This window comes from Asterias amurensis, chromosome 4 (genome assembly GCF_032118995.1).
Source record: "Asterias amurensis chromosome 4, ASM3211899v1".
In the NCBI taxonomy this organism is placed as follows: Eukaryota; Metazoa; Echinodermata; class Asteroidea; order Forcipulatida; family Asteriidae; genus Asterias; species Asterias amurensis.
Genome location: NC_092651.1, coordinates 23045762 through 23059071, shown reverse-complemented (window position 1 = coordinate 23059071; position 13310 = coordinate 23045762). Strand labels below are relative to the sequence as shown.

Sequence of the window (13310 nt, the reverse complement as noted above, 5' to 3'; positions counted from 1 at the left end):
CCATAGTAATTTCTGTATTATGGCTATAGAGGGCGCTAGACATCTTGTGAAATTTTGTCAACAAACGGTACTTGCCAAACAATGTCATGTCATTGACTGATTTTTGTTTTTTTTCGTCCTTTTATTTCCCAGGTACGTAAGATTGTATTATATTTTTAAATAAATTATCACAATTTGTCAAGAACGTGAACTTCTAGATGTTTTTCACCACAATCAGTCACTCAGGCAGATCGAGATTGCATATAAACTAGACTGAAGAAGAGAATGAAAAAAGAACTGTGGAATTGTACTGCTGCAGTGTAGTGTAGCCCTGCCTTGGTAGACGACGTCAGCCAGCAACGGATGAGTCCTTCTAGTGGATTTAGGGCTACTACTCACTGAGTCAGTGATGATTGAGTGGTGTGTGTTTCACTGTCATTGAACTGTGCCTGTGTCACTGGTCACTGTGTAAGTGTGTTTCACTGAAACTTTCAGGACCTTTGTTTTACCCTTATTATTGCTGTCCAAAAGTTTTTTTTTTACTGGCACTGTGACTGTAGCCCTGGTCATGCTGGTGGGACGTCAGTCAGTGCCAACGGAGGAGTCCAACCTGGGCTACTGGCACTGATGTCAGTGTCATTAGAGTAAGATCACTTGTCACTGTTATTGACAACATTGAGGTTTCATGAAAGAAGTTGATGTTTCGTTTGATAAATAAAGTTTAATATGGTTTTGAGAAGATTTTTTGTAGATCTAAAACTTGTAAAGCAAAATTTGACAATTTTTGTTCAACTGTTTAGCTATTTTTCCTCTCTCTTTTCTCTGGATGTATATATATGCGCTAACCCTTCTTCTAAGGTAAGACACAATTCAGTGTATGTGTTAATTAGAGCTAATTTAGGGTGGATAAATCGGTGGCGAGGTGCGGAAAATTATCTGTTAACTTTATCCCTGAGCCCACTTTGGGCTAGTTCAGTTTTAGATACTTAAACTATTTCTTAACTTTTCTCTCCCTATAGATGCTGACTTTCAATAACATTAGATCCTGTTCATGATGTCTGATTTACGGAAAAATCTCCAGATGAAAGGAATCTCTGGCAAGCTGCCTCCTATGGCACCCAAGGGAGTGCCTTCTGGGTCAAGGTGGGTTGCCTAACTTTTACCAAAGTTTCCAAGGGTCGAGCTTGTAGCCCAAAACCTTTCCAGTTTGAAGATGGATAACCTCAAACCTTTCAAATTTAAGGGTCAAGTGGAAAGCCCTAACCTTCTTAAGACAAGGAGGGTAAATAACCCTCTTTTGAGGATTAAGGTTGCCCAAATTCTTTTCAGGATAACAATTGGTAGCCTAATAATACCCGCCCCAGGATTCCAGTGTAGGGTTGAGATCTATAGCCTACTGAGTAGCCCACTAGGCACCCCACTAGGTTTCCACAAAAACGCCCAATTGGAAGACAAGTCAGGTCACTTTCTCACCTTGACCAACCACACTGTAAGAGAATGATTTTATGGTGGACATCCCTGATTGAAACTTTAGGTCATACTGTAAGTTTTAGAAGTCAATCTGGTAAGTGTTCAGAGAAAGAAAAACCATAAAGTCGCTTTAGCCCTGTTAGTTACCACATCTTTTTTCTCCACAGACAAGAGGTTAAACAATTGTGAGACTGCTTAAAGACACTGTACACCTTTGGTAATTGTCAAAGACAAGTCTTCTCACTTGCACAAAGTAACAAACCTGTGAAAATTTGAGCTTAATTGGGCGTCGAAGTTACAAGATAATAATGGAAGAAAAAACACACTTGTCACGAAAGTTTAGGACTTACTGTTTCATACAACCTACAGTTCCTATTTCCATAAAGCAAGGACATGCAGTAGAAATATAGTGTCCTCCATGGCAAATCTTCTTGACAGTCAGTGTCATTGATATATGAAACCATAGTCTTCAAATTGTGTGCTTTCAGATGCTTGATTTTGAGACCTCAAAATCGAATCTGAGGTCTGAAAATCAAATTAAAATATTTTAGTGGAAAATTACTTCATTCTCAAAAAATACAGTACTTCAGAGTTAGCAGTCTCTCACAATGATTTATACAATCAACAGCTCGCCATTAATAGTTAACAATTAAGTTTTTAAATGCTAAAAGTGATTACCAATAGTGTCCAGTGCTTTTAAAAAACGAGCAGTGTACAGTGCTGTCCCTTAACAATTGTATTGCTCTTGTTTCAGGGGTTTGTCTCTTGGACATCCAAGAAAAAGGGATTTCTCACAGCTTCCTTGGAGTAACTACTTTGACTCAAGTCAAGACGTTGTGGTGGACAAGGACATATCCTTTTTCTTATGAGAGGCTGTTTTTTTGTATCAAGAATTTTGTTGCACCGTCTCTTGTTTTATTCCTTAATATACCTCCTGCACGTCTTCCGTGTTTACAGACGAGGTACCGAGGGTCCAGTGGTCCTCTACCTTCATGGAGGAGGCTTATCAGCGCTGTCTTGGTCTGTGCTTTCAGTGAGTTCTTTTCATTTGAATCTTCTTGTTAAAGACAGTGGACACTATTGGTAATAAGTCAAAAACCAGTCTTCTCACTTGGTGTATCTCAACATTTGCATAAAATAACAAACCTGTGAAAATTTGTGCTCAATTGGTCGTCAAAGTTGTGAGATAATAATGAAAGAAAAAATACACGAAGTTGTGTGCTTTTATATGGTTGATTTCGAGACCTCAAATTCTAAATCTGAGGTCTCGAAATCAAATTCGTGGGAAATTTCTTCTTTCTCAAAAACTATGTCACTTCAGAGGAAGCTGTTTCTCACAATGTTTTACACTATTAACCTCTCCTCATTATTAGTCACCAAGTAAGGTTCTATGCTTATAATAACCAATAGTGTCCACTGCCCTTAAGTCACAAAAAAAGTAATAAACTTAATAAATTTGTTTGTCAAAGGAAATTGTTGGCTGGCAAATAAAAGTCTGTTGTAATTACATTGCTTCATTTTACTAAACACAGGTACTTGGCATCAAAGAAGGAAACAGAAAGCATAAAAAGTTTGTTTTGCACAATCGAATACAGTCTTAACAGAAATACTACAAAGAAAGATTATCCATTGAATGGACTAACATAAAGACGATTTGACAAGTATTCCTGACGTGTCTGCATTTAGCCTTGTTGAAGTCAGCCTGGTAAAAAAAAAATACTGTAATCTACATGTTTGACTCTAGGGGTTACCAACAGGTGGAAATGCTGTAGTTACAATAATAATATATTGAACTTATATTGAGCTCTCTACAGGACCAGCATGTTTGAGAGCGCATAACAAAAACATAAGTCCAGTAAAAATAAAATTGTGAAAGTTAATCCATCCAAAAACTTACAATTGCGTAAATTACAGCCAAAATCCATAATAAGTTACAGCAAATAGCAATCAGGAAAAATAACATCAAAGCAAGTAACACAAAGAACATAAAATCTGTCACCCACAAAAGTGTAATTACAGATCGTAAGCCTCCCTAAACAAGTGGGTCTTTAATTTGGCCTTGAAGAACCCCAGCGAATTACCTCCCTGTAAAAAAGGCGGGGGTGCTTTCCAAAACTTTGGAGCAGTCGACACAAAGGGGCGATCACTGAAGAGTGCGTCCTACCTCTAGGATACTCAAGTATCTCCTAAGATCTGGATCCAAGTTTCAGACTGTTTTTGCCTGTGGCAACTCCCACCCTTGTGTTAAATACAATGGAATTTTAGATAATAGACGATTGATTCTTATGTCAATGTCCTTCTCCTCTTAATGACTAAGTTTGGTTTAACTTTGCTCTGTTTTTTTTCTCTTTTTGTCAGTCTGTTGTCACAAGTCGAGTCAAGTGTCAGTGTATAGCATTAGATTTCAGAGGTCACGGTGATACAGTAACGACCAATGAGGAGGATTTATCTGCACCAACCCTAGCAAGGTGAGGATAACCAGGAGAAAAGCTTCAAGAAAATATCCCGGAAACTGGGGCTCAATTTAACACAGCACTAAGATTCATCTTTAAAACAATATTGAATGTGTTATTTTACTCCAAAATAGTATGATTGCAGTAAAGTTTGAAAGCATTAATTACCATTTTGCCAGAGGTTTATCTTCCAACAAGTTGACCAGACAGTAGCTAGGAGGGTTAAACGTGTACTGTATAAATCAGGCATGCAACTCTTCCGTGGAATTCCGCATTAAAAAAAAATATATTGGCGCTAAAAATAATAATAAAATAAAATAAAAATTAAATTATTATTATTTGTTTTTAGCCTTGTAAAAATGCACCTTAGAGCATAATAAACCTCAACATTGTGGGTCTCATGTCCTGTGGCGTTTTGGCTGCCTCACTCTGCACTTGCATTATGCCTTCAAAAATTTTCCTTTTTTTTTTTCAACGGGCAGTTGCATGCCTGATAAATGCATTCACCACACAATATCAGTTTGCGAGCTATGATTCAAGCTAGAGTGGATGATTGAATGGTCTGACACTGTATACATAGTAGAAGAGCTAACATCTACGATCCATTAATTTGTAATTGGGATTTTGTAACTCTCCTTGGTTGCCCCGTAGTGATGTAGGTAACGTCATCACAGCGCTGTTTGGTGAGGAGCGAGTGCCACCGATTGTAGTGGTTGGTCACAGTATGGGCGGGGCTATTGCGATACATGCTGCTGTACAGTTCCTGATTCCATCATTGGCTGGTCTTGTAGTCATTGACGTAGTGGAGGGTAGGTATTCTCATCCACTTTAACCCTTTCATTCATGAATTATTTAAGCCATAAATTGATCGAATGAACGCATTATTTGTTTACTCATATTTTCCAAATGGCAACTCCATCCAACAAAATACAACAACCCCAAAACAGATCACAGTACCACCCTCAAGAAGTCTCTTTCCTATCCTGAAAACTGTGTAGTCGTGCAACTTTTACTTTTCATTTTACAACTATTTTTCTGAAGTGATTTGAGCTTGTCGCTAGCGACTGGTCGGCGCATGAAAGAGTTAACAAGGCAGCTAAGCAAATATTCAATTTCATAGTCCCCGTAGGGTTAAAGGAAGGGTGTAACTTTGGTGACTACTCTTAAAACTTACGTGGTGTAGGGCATTGGAGAGCTTTTGATATTCTAAGACCTTGTAATGTAGTTTTAGAGATAGAGGTAATTTTTTACCCACAAATTGAGAAAAGCTTCACATACGTTTATAGAAACATTAAACTCGTCAAACCATTTAAATGTATAAAAGATGAAAATATTAACAAGAAATATAAAAAGGGAGTATGACAGCCTGAACCTGTTGACTGTGTCTAGTTCTGTTTTGTAAATATTGTCCTTTTTTCTGTTGATACAATTGTTATTATTGGTCATTGCTGACTTTAGGTACAGCACTAGAATCACTTCAAAGTATGCAGAGCTTTCTACGAGGCAGACCAAAGCAGTTCAAATCATTGGAGTATGCTATCGAATGGGCGTAAGTACACAACAATTACCACAATTACCACAACAAGTACACAATTGTTATTGTCTGGAAAAATGAGAGGTAGTTTTCAATCTGAAAACTCACAGCATAACTGAGAATGATGTTCTACCAGAGTTATTAACAGTACTACTTAAAGTCTTTGTCATAATTGCCTCTCTCCAACTAGGAGTACAAATGTGTATCAGCAGCTGGAAAGCATCCAGAGTAGAAATTTTCTCAGTCCTGAAATGCCAAGAAAACTGAATCTAACACTGGCCTGATGACCAGTGGCTCGGGACAGATTTTCCTGTACAATGAGCAAGGCACTTTATCATATCTGCTTCTCTCCACCCAGGAGTACAAATGGGAATCAGCAACAGCTGGGAGTATTCTGTGATGGACTGGCATCCTGTCCAGAAAAGAAATATTCTCAGTCCTTTAATGCCAATCAAACATGATATAAAACCAGTCTGATGAGACATATTGGCTCTCAAGACTGACTTGACTGAATTTAAATAACTTATTTCAGGGTGAAGAGCGGACAGATTAAGAACCTTGAGTCTGCAAGAGTCTCCATGGTTGGACAACTGAAAAGGTATGTGGAGCAACAAGTCATGGTGGTCCCAATAATGCTAAGAACATTGCAATGTATAATGTTAGTCAAGGAAACTTGGTGTAATGGAAATGATTCCAGAGAGTGCCATGACTGGGAATCAAACCCAGTTTGACTTGTATCAATTTTGCTTGCAGGAAAATTGTTACGCATTATTTGGTGCTTAAATGCAGTGGACACTATTGGTAATTACTCAAAATAATTATTATCGCAAAACCTTTCTTGATTACGAGTAATGGGGAGAGGTTGATAGTATAATGATAGTATAAAACATTGTGAGAAACAGCTCCCTCTGAAGTGACGTAGTTTTCGAGAAAGAAGTAGTTTTCCGCGAAATTGATTTCGAGACCTCAGATTTAGAATTTGAGGTCTCGAAATTAAGCATCTGAACATGCTGAAAGCACACAACTTTGTGTGACCATGAACCACAAGGGTGTTATTTTCTTTCAGTAATATCTCGCAACTTCGACGATCGATTGAGCTCAAATTTTCACAGGTCTGTTATTTTAGGCATATGTTGAGATACACCAAGTGAGAAGACTGGTCTTTGACAATTACCAATAGTGTCCAGTGTCTTGAACCTTTAAGCAACTCAATGAAGTTTGGCCCTGTGGTAGAAGTGCAAACATTACTTAAGACCTTTTTTCTGCCTAGCAAAACTGGAAAAAAATATCAGTTGAAGTGGTATGTCTGATATTGTATTTGGGTGATAATCTGTTTATGGTAAGCAAATTTGCTGTGTGTTGAGCTATATTTTTTGTGCTTAATCAGCAGTAGACCTAAGATGTTTTCCATTACATTGAGTCTCTCTCAAGGTTGCAAAAAGATACATTAATTGAAAGACCAAAGCATGAGAAGGAATGTGTTGTGTCATCGCTTTTCAGAATTTTCACTTTCCTTGTTTTACACCCTAAGATGCACCGATGGGTATAAGCCTAGAACTGATGAGGTACCCAGCTGTTCCTCCAGTGAAGCAATAGTAGAAGAAGACGAGGAACAAGATGATTTAAAAGAAGAAAACACACCCCAACAGGTACAATGGAGTGCGTTCTTTAAAGGATTTGGGTACCATTTAAAAATGTCCATAGATTTACATTAAACTTACAGGGTTTGAAGATAATGATAATGGAAAGCTTCCCTTCAAATATTACTTCAGAATGGTGCAACTGTATTATTTTCAAAGCATTATTTCCATAGTGAGATTTGGATGCAAAAATAGTCTGGTCCCATCTCAATTAGTTAGAGTAATTACTATCACACAATGCCCCCTTATTCAGCACCAAGTGCCACTGTAAAACATGGCCAATATTTGGGCAGAGGGTACTCCTAATAATTCCATACTTCCCGCTGAAAAACAAAATTCCTCTGAAGAACCCCCTGAGATTTCAATCACACAATGAAGACATAGTGAGGGAGGGGATCCCCCACCATGACCCCATATCGAGTATGAGTATGAAATGCATCTTAAATTAATGTTCAAGCATCTTAAAACATTCCACAAAGAGGAAGTGTTAGACTGTACTAATTCCTTTAAAAAAAATTAACTAGAACAATTTTGTAAAAGTAAGGTTCCTAATGAGCCACAACTTGCACCACTGAAATCCCAGGCCCTCCCCTTAAGACACTTACTTGAAGAAGCATGGCCACACTGCTGTTAAAAAAAGTAGACAATCTTCAGTTTTTGTTTTAGAATAAAACCCTGGTTCATTTAGCCAATGTACAGAAGTTGCCACAAAACAGGTTTCTTCTACTATACTACACATTCCATTCAAAAACAAAGTTTATGAAATGGTGCTCTTTGTGTTTAAACTTTGTGTTCTTTCCACTGTTACAATCTTTTTTTTAGAGTACCTCATCACCTGACTCCACGCCTTACACGTGGAGAGTGGATTTGACAAGATCAGAAAGCTATTGGAAAGGTAAGCCAAGAGGATTGACGTTTACACATGTTGAATTAACCAAGACTCCACAAAAGAGATTGTTATACAGTGTATCCTTATGACTTTGAAGGCAAAGTATACCTTTGGTTTCTGGGACCGTACAATTGCAGTCATTGTATATAAATGTAGATATGTACATGAAAATTTCATCCTAAAAGGTGGAAGCATTCTTGAGATATTGCCGAAAACCCGAAGCAGTTATATATACACACGCAGGAAGAATAATCTGCAGTTGGAACACAAAATTTGAGAATCATATCTGACAGAAATGTTTCTTGGATTCAAAATTTGGGGGGACAAAAAGTGATAATTTTTCCATTACCACTATACTTTAAAGTGAAATGATTAACACAAATGCTTAATACTTTCAAACGCTAGGTTTTTTGTTGCCATTCATTTTAGGAGTGATTGCTAAACGTTTACCTTCACTGTAACACCATGAACAAATAGTTATGTTATGGTAAGTCATGTGATCACTCTTAACAATACATCAAATCATATCATCACTTTGGATTTGGTCAAGTTGGTAGCTTTTAGCTAATGACATACTTTTTAAAAATGTTCTTAAAATCTTTTTTTTTACAGGATGGTTTGAAGGAATGTCAAATTTGTTCTTATCCGTTTCTGCACCAAAGATGCTTCTAATTGCAGGCAAGTTTAGTACACTATTATTTAACCCCCTACCCTTAGTGCGTTTACCAATCATTTGAAACCATTAAACTTCATGGGTTATGCATGAATGAAGGTACAACTAAATGTATGCATGGAAACAACTGTGTACACACGTGAGAACTGTGTAGTTAGCATCCACCACCTGATATCATTCTCCAGGCTGACACAGTTCATGTATCATTCACAACCTAACCTCAGTGGATGATGTTGAATGGTCATACAGTAGGAGGGTTGATTGTGTGCTGTGTAGATACATTCACTTCATGATATCACATTGCAGGCATGGCATAGTACATCTATCATTTAAATCCACAGTGATTGATGTGTTGATATATTCACTACATGATATCATATTGCATGCTGGAATAGTTTATTATTCTAAACCGCCGTGGATGATATTGAATCAGTAGGAGGGTTAACTATGTAGCGTAAATCACCGCATGATACACGTAAACACACCCAGTACACTTGCCATTAAGGAAAGGGGTTTGCCCTGGTGTTTTCTGGTCAACTGCAGGTTGCACAACAACACCTTGTATTACCATTAGAAGGTGCTACATGTATGTTAATAAATGGGTCACATAATTCACACAAAGCCAAGGATTGCTGTGATGAAGCACTCTATAAAATCTTCGTCTTAAAGCCATTGGACACTTTTGTCTAAGGCCCACACTTCTTGTATCACAACTACTATATAAAATGACAAACCTGTGAAAATTTAAGCTCAATCAGTCACCAGAGTCGGGAGAAAATAACAGGAAAACCCACCCTTGTTTCTGCACGTTTTGCAGTGTCATGACATGTGTTTAAAATAAATCTGTAATTCTCGCTATCGAGAATTGATATTGTTTTAATGTTTTCTCAAAAAGTATAAGCATTTCCTGGAGTAATATTTCACCATCACCTTCTGTAAACCCTGGAAGTTATTTGTAAATCTGTGAACTTTTACATTTTTTTCTGTACCGAAAGTGTCCAATGGCTTTAATCTCCCAAACTGACTGTGTATTTATTGCAGGTGTTGATAGACTAGATAGAGATTTGACGGTGGGTCAGATGCAAGGTAAATTCTGGATGCAAGTTTTACCTCAGTGTGGGCACTGTGTACATGAAGATCAACCACAAAAGGTGAAAATGGAAAGTTAAAGACACTGGACACTATTGGTAGTTAGTCAAAGACCTGTCTTCCCGCTTGGTGTATCTCAACATATGCATTAAATAACAAACCTGTGAAAATTTGAGCTCAATCGGTCGTCGAAGTTGCAAGATATTAATGAGAAAAAAAAACACCATTGTCGCACCATAGTCACACAAAGTTGTGTGCTTTCAGATGCTTGATTCGAGACCTCAAGTTCTAAATCTGAGGTCTCAAAATCAAATTCGTGGAAAATTACTTCTTTCTTGAAAAAACTATGTCACTTCAGAGGGAGCCGTTTCTCAAAATGTTTTATACTCTCAACCTCTCCCCATTACTCGTAATCAAGACAGTTTTTATGATAATAATTTATGATGACTAGTTACCAATAGTGTCCACTGCCTTTAATTTGGAATGAATTTTTGAAGTTTGCAATGTCCCTTCTTCTCATTGCAGGTAAAATTGTGACAACACAAGTCAAATTTTAGGGTCATGTCACTCACACGAGGCAACTTTTACAGGCCACTTGGAGGCAACCAACTGCGGTGCAAACTGCATGATCACTTTAGTAGCACATGAGTCATTTTTACAAACTATGTCTTACGATCACAAAAAAAAAAAATGTGAACATTTAAATGTGAATGGATTCTGTTCTTGGAGATTGCCTGGAACTGGTTGCCTGTAAAAAAAGAAATTGTGTGCCACGCCCCATATTGTACAATAACTAAATAGATTAAAAGATTGTGGTTAAAAAACAGCGAGTGGCTCAAATTATTTTCCTTTGTACCCTTTTGTTACTACAGGTAGCTGACATTCTTGCAGGTTTCCTGACTAGGAACAAATTAACAGAAACAATAAATGATTATGAGAGGTGAGTTTTCTTTATAACAGCTTTGCTAAAATAAAATTAAAATTAATAAGCTTTGCTAATGTACCCGCTGCCAAAACATAGGATTCAAACTGCCTCTAGCTGCCGGGCAACCTCGGTAGTCTAGTTGGTAAGACACTGCTCTAGAATTGCAAGGGTCGTGGGTTCGAATCCCACCCGAGTAACATGCCTGTGATATTTTTTCACAGGACTCGGGAAAGTACTGAGTATACAGTGCTAATACACATCGGTGTATGGGTAAAAACCAAAATCAATAAGCTTTGCTAATGTTAACAAAAAGTATAATATCTTATGGGTAGCCAATTTGACAACGTGAATTCTCAAAAACCAATTCGCTCAATTTCTGTGCTCAACTCTTCCTGCAAAAATAGAGTTGTGACACCTAATTGTGTTAACATTTTCATGAAGTATGACACAGGCTTAACTTTCGCTTATGAAAAGGTCGCCATGAGGTCATCATTTGGTTCATTCTGTGTCAGAGAAATATTACCACATCATAACTTTTTTTTCCTTTCTATTTCTTCACAGAACTTCTCCGTCTTGCTGACAGAAAATTTGTAATTCTCACAAATGTTACAGTCAGTTGAATCTACCATCAAATGCAAATTGTTGAGTTTGAAAGGATTCGTTTTTCAATCATGATGGAAAATGACTGAAGAAATTGAGAGTGGCTTGTACAAAATGGCAATAGTTACAGTGTTTAATGGCTGTAGGAATTGATCACCTTCCACTCATACAAAAGGTCAAAGTAAAGGTCATGTTCTGAAATGACATGTTCAGATGATTCCCATGCCAATATAGAATCTACAATTCAAAAACAATACCAATAATTTATGTTTCTTTTTTGTTTTCACAAACATTCTTCCCTACATTGAGTAAAAAGTCAGCAACATTTGCCATGTCTGGGCACATGGTGAGGAGAAGAATATACAGAAATGAAGGATCTCTACAGGATCAATAGGGAAAACCCAATCCAGGCAAGGCTCTGGTCTGAGGTGGGATTCAAACTGTAACCTCAGGGGCAAAAGGCAGGGACAAAATCTAAGCCATTCTGCTCCATTGATAGATAGAGATTTTGCATTATGCAGATTTTAGATTTTAAAACTGTGTTTGTTTGGTGAAATACGATGCTGGACCCTGGAGTTAAATAATAGAAATAAAAGGCGTACAAATAGAGTGACATGGTCGGACAAGAAGCATTTTTTCCCCTTAAGAAAATGGCGCTGATCCGTTTGTATAATACAGCTCTTGCACCAGTTCTCATAACAACATTTTGTAAGTGGAAACTTGTATGTTATTTACCCAAAGGGATCTGTGTTGAATTGTGAACCCGAGAACAAAATAGAGATTTTGAAACACTACATGTTTGTTGACCTACATGTACACACACCACACAGTATTTTGTTTACAGTATTGAAGAATATGATTTTTCTTGTTGCTAAGAACAAGTGCTCCCTTTGTTAGTTCAGTTATATACATGTAACTCTATGTGTCGGACTAAAAAGAAGTACGTTTACTTAAAAAGAAAGTATTTAATCTTCATAATAAATGGTTGAGGAAATTTGAAGAAAACTATCTGGAATTTTCACAATGAGATCATTTTGAGGACTGAGAATATTAATTAAGATGTTATGAGCTTAACAGTACTATATAATAGTGTGTGTAGGCAAGAGAGAAATTAACATTGAGAATCTGGAGTGAGGTTTGGGCCCCAAGTTCATGGCTTTGCAGCACCATGGAACACGTAGACGTAGGCTCTGTTTGGTTGCATGCATCAATTGTAGGTTGAGATCAACAAGTTTTGAACCAATAAAATGCATAGTACATAGTTGTATTTTAGAAGAGCAAGTTTGTTTCTGTTTTCTAGTTTTCAATTTACATCAAGCCAAATAAGGCCTGGAATTACACACAGGTGTGTTGTGGCTGAGTGATTAAAGACAGTGGACACTACTGGTATTTGTCAAAGACCAGTCTCTTCACTTGCTGTATCTCAACATATGCATAAAATAACAAACCTATGAAAGTTTGAGCTTCATTGGTCATCAAAGTTGCGAGATAACTATGTAAGAAAAAAACACGCTTGCCACACTAAGTTGTGTGCTTTCATTTCGAGACCTCAATTCTAAGTTCTAAACTTTAGGTCTTGAAATCAAATTCGTGGAAAATTACTTTTTTCTCGAAAACTATGTCACTACAGAGGGAACCGTTTCTCACAAAGTTTTATACAATCAACCTCTCCCCATTACTCGTTACCAAGTGAGGTTTTATGGCAATAATTATTTTGAGTAATTACCAATAGTGTCCACTGCCTTTAACACCAGTTTCAAACAGGCGCTCTGGAGTCTATCTATCTATCTTCCAATAAGTACATCCCTCCAGAGGTCTTTAGTCACGCCAAACCAAAATGTCAATCCTAATAATCTATTTGGTTCAATGAAACTCTGGCGCATGTGTCTGAAATAGGTGTTAGTGCATCAGAGACTTAATAATAATAATGAACATTTCCAGTGGCCATTTCTGTCAATGATGACACTCCTGGCGCAAAAAACAAGAACTCTGCTTATACACAATGACACAAGACAACTAAAAGTTTGGAGGCTATTGTTTCCGAAATAGATTTGTTTT

The 13310-nt window shown here is 37.3% G+C and overlaps 1 protein-coding gene across 3 annotated transcripts; it reads left to right on the top strand.

Moving 5' to 3' along the window:
- Positions 1-64: 64 nt before the first annotated feature.
- LOC139936550 (protein phosphatase methylesterase 1-like) lies at positions 65-12579 on the top strand. Of its 3 annotated transcripts, none has more exons than XM_071931378.1 (14): positions 65-132; positions 999-1122; positions 2204-2300; positions 2390-2482; positions 3808-3917; positions 4554-4711; positions 5361-5451; positions 5969-6034; positions 6968-7085; positions 7899-7971; positions 8578-8643; positions 9680-9789; positions 10600-10667; positions 11214-12579. In XM_071931378.1, exons 2-14 carry the CDS (start codon positions 1031-1033, stop codon positions 11230-11232), a joined length of 1161 nt encoding a protein of 386 aa, XP_071787479.1. In that variant the 5' UTR covers positions 65-132; positions 999-1030; the 3' UTR covers positions 11233-12579. The 3 variants fall into 3 exon arrangements, 2 of the variants coding, with proteins under 2 accessions (XP_071787479.1, XP_071787480.1); XM_071931379.1 differs by lacking the exon at positions 65-132 and adding an exon at positions 145-447; XR_011785972.1 differs by lacking the exons at positions 10600-10667; positions 11214-12579 and adding an exon at positions 8395-8452 and having other exon boundaries at positions 9680-9747.
- The last annotated feature ends 731 nt before the right edge of the window (positions 12580-13310 follow it).

What these genes read in the sequence shown, in the direction of transcription:
- LOC139936550 (XM_071931378.1), top strand. Translation starts at nt 1,031, where the DNA reads ATGATGTCTGATTTACGGAAAAATCTCCAGATGAAAGGAATCTCTGGC. An exon ending in AAGAAAACACACCCCAACAG is followed by an intron (nt 7,086 to 7,898) that starts GTACAATGGAGT and finishes TCTTTTTTTTAG; the next exon opens with AGTACCTCATCACCTGACTC. An exon ending in ATCAGAAAGCTATTGGAAAG is followed by an intron (nt 7,972 to 8,577) that starts GTAAGCCAAGAG and finishes TTTTTTTTACAG; the next exon opens with GATGGTTTGAAGGAATGTCA.